Below are 6,801 nucleotides of genomic sequence, written 5' to 3'. Positions count from 1 at the left end.
CAGCAGCACCAGCACCAGCAGCGGCGGGCGGGACACGGCGGCGGGCGGGACGGGGACGGGGGCGAGGGCGGCGGAGATGTCGGCGGTGGCGTCGATGGCGGTGGCGTCGATGGCGGTGCGGATGCAGAGCGCCGGGCAGCAGCGGCGCATGGGGCGGGCGCCGCCGCCGGCCGGGCACGGGGGGAGCGGCGGAGGCGGTGGCGGGGCGGGGAGAGGGCGTGGGGCGGCGGGCGGGGCCGGCACGGATGGGGGAGGATGGAGGGCGATGCGAGCGGGGGCGAGGGGGTGATCCCGAAGGGGGCGATCCCTGAGGGGAAGATCCTTGAGGAGGATRGGGGTCCATCCCTGAGGGGCGCTTTTCGGGATGAGGGGGCGACCTCTGAGAGTGATGAGGGGCGATCCCGATCTCTGAGGGGCACTTTTGAGGGTAAGGGGGCATTTGCTTGACCAACAACATAGGAGAGCAATCCCTGAGGGGCAGTTTGGGGAGAAGAGTCCCTGAGGAACCAGTGTGGAGGAGTGAGAAGGGCAGTTTTGGTAGGCCATCCCTGGGGGCAGTTTGAGGGGTGAAGGGGTGATCCCTGAAAAGGACGACCGCTGTTCCTGAGGGGCAGTTTGAGGGACAAAGGGGGTGATCTTGAGGAGGTGAGGGTCGAWCCCTGAGGGGCAGTTTTGAGGATAAGAGATCGATCCCTGACGGGGAGTAAGGGATCCATAAGGGGGTGATCCCTGAAGAGGATGAGGGGCCAAACCTGAAGGACAGTTTTGAGGATAAGGGGGCATTTCCYTGAGGAGAAACGTTGAGGGGGCAGCAAAAAGAGCAATCCCCGGGGGGGCAGTGTTGGGGATGAGGGATGATCCCTGTAGAGGAGGATGACAGCACATCTCTGAGGAGAATGGGGCCATCTTCTGTGGGAGTTTTGGGGATGAAGGACCATCTCCGAGGAGCATGAGGGGGCAGTCTCTGAGGGGCAGTTTTGGGGGACAAAKGAGTGATTCCCTGAGGAGCAATGTGGGGGAGTGATRGGAGCAATCCCTGAGGGGYAGTTTTGGGGAAGCATTTCCATGAGAAGCAGTAGCAGGGGAGAGGGGAGCAATCCCTAAGGAGTGTTTTAGAGTCGTGAGAGGACAGTTCCCTGAGGAACAATGTGGGGGAGTGACAGAAGCAATCCCTGAAAAGCAGTTTGGGAGATAAGGGGGTGATTCCATGAGGGGACAAAGGGGAGCAATCCCTGAGGGGCAATATTGAGGGATAAAGGGAGCATCCTGTGAAAAAGCTCATTCTGAGGAGGATGAGGGAGGAGGGGACCCAGAAAACACTTTGTGAAGGATGAGAAAGGGAGGTGCAATTCATACAGTTAAGGGTCTGAAGGGGGTCATTGCTGGGGGTGAGGAGCTCAGGGAGGTTTGGGCCACGGAGAGGTGGAGGTAAAGTGGGGCTTTTTCCTTCATGCTCTCACACACCAGCCATTCCTCTACAGCCGACCCAGGCCTCTGCCATCGCCAGACCCCTGCTTTGTGTCCAGTAATTCCTCACAATGATCAGCTCAGAGTTACTGGCTGCTGCTGCTGCTGCTGACACAGGCTCGGAGCACCATGGGATGCCACATTGCCAGGCCCACCACAGATATTACCCTGCACAGACTAGAGAGCCACAGCACCCTGATCCCTCACCTGGTCATGGCCTGCTCCTCCCGAGATCCTATTGGGTCTGCTGAGCCAGAAACCACTGGCCAGTGTTGTCCCCAACGATGGCACATCCTCGCCAGGCAGCATGAGGTGGTGCCGGGGCAGGAGCCGTCTGCAAAGCAGAAGATTAATTAAGAGGCTGTGCCACTGCCTTGCTGTGATCTCAGTAAGTGAACCGTTAAAGTGATTTATTCTTCACAGGGTAATTACATTCCCCCTCTCTCTGTTATCTGTCCCCTGATCTGTGCTGCACACACATCCAGTCRGGAGCAGGCGTGTGGTCCGTGAGCCAATGTGTCAGGGAGGACATGGCCTGGCTGCCCCTTCTGCTTCCTGTGCCTTGGCATTACAGCTTCTGTAACACACACAGATGTGCTGTTTGTATGGACTGTGTGCTGTTTGTATGGATTGTGTGCTGTCTGTATGGATTTTACGCTGTTTTGTATGGATTTTACGCTTCAGACCCTCACACRGCTCTGGGATCTCCCCATGAACCACTATGGCTGGACACAGCAGTGATGCCACACTACAAATTTTGATTGAGAGCTTCCAGCCTGGCTTTGTATTGTGTTGTCAGTACCCATTTCTGCTGCATTCTGTGCTGCCAGGTTTCKTGCTGCATTTTTAAAGCTGCTGTTCACATGGACAAGTTTTGGGAAACTCCTGTGCAGAGTCCAGAGCTCCCATCCTTACAGTCCCTGTGCAGGCAGGAATGAGTAGGAGCCTTTAGAATCAGAGAACCACGGAACCATAGAATTATTAACATTGGAAAAAGTCTTTAAAATCATTAAATGCAACTGTTAGCCCCAGTACCATTACTGTGTTCACAACTAAACCATGTCACATCCACACGTTGTTTGAACACTTCCAGGGCCAGAAACACAGCATTCTAGAGTATTTATTTAGAGTATTAAAAAATCACATTTTTCAGAGGAACGGTCCTTTTTCCCATGAAATCTTTCCTTTATTAACAACAAWCAAACATTCAATACAGCCATATTCTCTCTTAAAAGGCTGCATCCTTTACTCTTTCACACCATTTRCTCAGCACATCACCCCCACCTTGCTGGCGCAGCTGCTTCTACACATTTCAGCGTCACACTTTTCCCTCGGGGCCGTACAGCCTGGCCGCCCGCCCGCTCCTGCTCAGGCCTGTCCTCTTTCGGATGCTCCTTTCAGCCCAGAAACATTAGAGGGAGCTGTAGACTCGCTGTGCCTGGCTGRATGGTTGGACGCGGCTGGTGGCTGGCAGGGATGGCCTGGAGCCTCATCCCAAGGGCTGGGGGTTACTGGCTATGATCCCGCATTTCTMCAGCTCGAGGAGTGCTGCAGGAGTGTCACTGCGGGGCTCCTGCCCTGCCTGGGCGGTGCAGAATTACCCAGCCTAACCCATTCTGCTGATAGAGGCTGAAGCCTCTCTGCCGTAGCATTCCCTGATCCCAAATCCCATCAAATCCATGGCCATCCTTGAGAAACTGGTGTCTCCAAGGGGTTGGTGTGCCTGTCAGGGTGGACAGGTGCTTCTCTATCACATGGGGAGGGTTTTCAGCACCCATTCGATCTCAATCTTTCCAGCAYCACCACCTGCTCACCGTGCTGTACCTGCCAACCTGCATGAGATAGATCCTGATTTTTCAGCCCATGATGAACTAAATAGGGGTGTTTGTGTCATGGCAGGAGCCAGAGGCTTGACTCTGGACCAGTGTAAGGAAACACAACCATGGAAGTAAGAGATAATACAGGTAGCACAGAGGTCTGTGTGGGACACTCACTGTGGTGCTGTGCAATGGGGTGAGGCGTTTGCTGCAGCAACCCTGCACCMCAGTGATTAGTGGGGTGTTAGACCAGAGAAACAAAAAGATGAGTGTCCAACAGGAGACCTTACTGTCCCAAAAATAAACCTAGRAACAAACACTCCTATAAAAGTCCCAGCGTCATTATTTCTGGATCTGGTAGCCAACAGATTCCTTCAGAGATCAGGCACTGAGCAAAGGCAGCACTGTTTTAGTTGGGGCAGTCACAGTGTGAGYGAGTGCCTCCCCCAGCAGTAACACTGGAGTTCAGCTGGTTGGGGTGAAAGCTGATCCCACATCGAGGGCTGGAAATGAAAGGTCTCACAAGGCTACGAGCAGCTGAAATTAAACCCACAGAACCAGTGTGCTCAGAGTTGGATGGCAGAGAACATCTGGCCTTTCTTCACCTGGTGGAGGCAGAAAAATCCATTTAGAATGTGTGCTCCGAGCAAAAGCAGGAAATGTTTTTTCCAAGCAAAATCCAGGCAGAGGCAGCTCTCTCCTGCCTGAGCAGCTCACGCAGAGGAGGTGTTTTAGGATGTAAGGAAGCTCCGAGGAAGACAGCATGGCAAAGACACAGACAATGCCGAGTGTGAGTCAGAGGACAGCAAASTGGGACCTGCCAAACCCTGGGCCTTAGCACCAAACCTTGATCTAAAGCTCCAGCTGGGTGAGAAGGTGACTCACATGGCCCAGGACCTGCTCCAGCCATGGGCACAGGTCTCCTGGATTTTGGGAAAACCTGACCCTGCTCTGCTCCTGCTGACTGACCACAACTCCCAATGCCCGTGCAATTCCACCCAGAGCTGAAAACCTGTGGGAAAGCCAGACCTGCACCCTGTGGCTCTCCAAAAGTCACACTTCACCATTCAAAAACACAAACAAGACTGACCAAGRCCTTTTCCAGACAGTGGAGGAAACRGATGTGCCATGCTGCACCAGTGCCACTGAGGCTCCTGGTGCAGAGGGACCAGCCACAGGAAACACAGGCAGGGCCAGACCTGTGTGCTGGGCTCTGCTGGGGTGCACATCACACCCCGAGGTGACTTCAGAGAGAGAACCTGCACACACCAGTCCAAACACACCAAAAYGGCACATTCTACCAAAAAAAACCCTCAAATTGGTTTGGTTTGGTTGCTAGGACAGGAGAAGTGATTCTCTGCAAAATGCACAAGGGTTCTTTCCTTTTCTGCCTCACACCAGGAAACACTGTAAAAGCACTGAAAGGAGAATTAAATCTTTTTTGATCCCAAACAGCTGTTTTGAATCAAAAAATACTTCACACCTTCCACTCCACACATCCAATGTGGGTTTGGTGTTCACTGATAGTTCAGGGGTGTTCACTGATAGTTCAGGAGAGTCATCTGCTCTGAGGGAATGCATGTTTCTCACTCCAGGGTTGTTTTTTGGGCAGATACGGAATCGAAACCTTGGCTAATCACCCAGATCATCATCTGTCACCGGAAGAGAAAGGCTCAGACCCAAAATACTGAGGACACTTCATCTTCCCTCCTGTCCAACTGCSTCAGTGCCCTGGGCTGAAGCCAGGTGTGACCCCACCAGCCAARGTGTGACCCCACTGGCCACCCCAGCACTGCAGCCACTCAGATCTGCTTGTGACCTGATGGCTCCATGAAATCCTGAGAAGAGGMAAACTGGCACAAGCCACCACATCACCCAAAGCCTGGCTGACCCRCTATGTCACGCCGGTGGCTCTGCAGTGGCCCTTTTGCTCCAGGCCAGCATGGGCAACATCAGCATTGCTGCTGCTGCGGGGCTTTTCTCCAATGCAAATCCACGCCAGGGTATTTATAGCRCCCTTATCCTGGCAGAGCCTATTTTGGGCTGATGCTCAGGCACCAGAGCAGCACAGGTTATTTTAACCCAGCGCTGGGTTATTTTCGGAGCTGCCCTTCTCCGCACGTGCTCAGGAATGGTTTCCAACTACCAGGCACTTTYTGGGGTTGGGGAAACTGGGGAAGGGGGARAAGAGGGACCATGYGAAGGAATTTCAGAAATAAAACTTAAACCAGCACCTGCAGCAAGGYTGCCTTTGACACACCTGTCTGGGATCCACCTGGTGTCTTGGAAGGAGGATTGTCTGCGGGATAGCCCATGAGCAAAAGGCAGGAGAGGAAAAGTTTTGGAGCACATAGCTGAGGACCCAATGATGGTGAGGCAATTTGCAAGAGAGTAAGAAGAGCCAAGAGCTGGATGCTCCAAAAATGTCCAGGGTCACCAGCTGGTGGCCTCAGGCCCAGGAGGGAGCAATGGTTTTGTTCAACAGAGGCAGGAACAGCACCATGGGATGGGACATGCTGCTCATCCTCTGCATCCAGGRACCCCCAGCTCTGTTCTCACCATATGCCATCCTGGAACAGCCAGGGAGGGGAGCCTTCTGGAGCCATTCTGTCTGGATCCAGGGTGCAACTGCACCATTTACCAAGCAGTGAGCATGGATTCTCATCAGTGTATTGCAGTGGGGCTCTCTCAGCTCAGAACTGGGAGCAGCAGCTAATCCACGGCAGAGCCAACAGCCCATTCCCAAAACTGGAGGTGCCATGGATAGGGGTCTGCCAGGGCACCAACATCATAGCAATAGCATCCAGAGGGTTCCAGCTCCACCCWCAGCATAGCAGCAGGGCTGGAGAAGTCAGGAATTTTTTTAATTCCACAAGGTCTTGCCTTGTCCATGTAAGAAAGCTCAGCAGGGCCCTTTTCTCACACCCTGATCCCCAGCCTCCAATCCCCACTGCTTTCCCTACCCCACCACACAATTTCCTCTTGCCTCAGTGTCCCCCTCTGCCCCCGACCAGTGGAGGTGTGGGTGGGATGTGCCAGGGGTGTCTCTGGGGGTGGCAGGGCAGTCCCAAGGCTGCTGGATGCAGCTGGCAGGGAGCTCAGCCCTGCCCTGTGACCTCCAGCTCCCAYTGGGATTCAGCGGATCACACCATCCCGCTGGGGAAAGTGAGTCAGGGCCTGAGCCGCTGCCAGCCCCTATTCCTGGCATCCCACCCCAGCAACGCTCCCCAGGGGCCAGCAGCAGGCTGGGAAGGAGCAAGAAAATATTGGGAGAGATTATGGGGGGAGGCCCCTTTGGATGGAGTGTAACCCAACCCCCCAACTTGCCCAAKATCCTCCCCCAGCTTGCCCCACCTGCCACAGCCACTTACCCACCACATAGGTCTCAATGCATTTTTATTAAATTCTTACAAAACAGAATACAAAATTCTGGCATCAACAATTGTTATAAAGGAAAACTTCAATTCAGCTGTATCAGGTCACCTGGTACATACAGTAAAGTGCTTCTTTTTGTGTG

General features: G+C 53.9%; 1 protein-coding gene across 1 annotated transcript in view; it reads right to left on the bottom strand.

The window, feature by feature from the left end:
• Positions 1-186, bottom strand: part of BTBD2 (BTB domain containing 2) — a 23,704-nt gene extending 23,518 nt beyond the window's left edge. Inside the window, exon 1 of the mRNA XM_057384512.1 lies at positions 10-186. Within this exon, the coding sequence (XP_057240495.1) occupies positions 10-150 (141 nt within the window). The 5' untranslated portion in view covers positions 151-186. The remainder of the gene's footprint in view (positions 1-9) is intronic.
• Positions 187-6,801: the final 6,615 nt, after the last annotated feature.

The sequence above is a fragment of the Malurus melanocephalus genome, unplaced genomic scaffold, assembly GCF_030028575.1.
Source record: "Malurus melanocephalus ecotype Western Australia unplaced genomic scaffold, MMel_1.1 scaffold_713, whole genome shotgun sequence".
NCBI lineage: Eukaryota > Metazoa > Chordata > Aves > Passeriformes > Maluridae > Malurus > Malurus melanocephalus.
The sequence above is the reverse complement of the archived record's forward strand: the minus strand, read 5'-3'. Positions and strand labels throughout refer to the sequence as shown.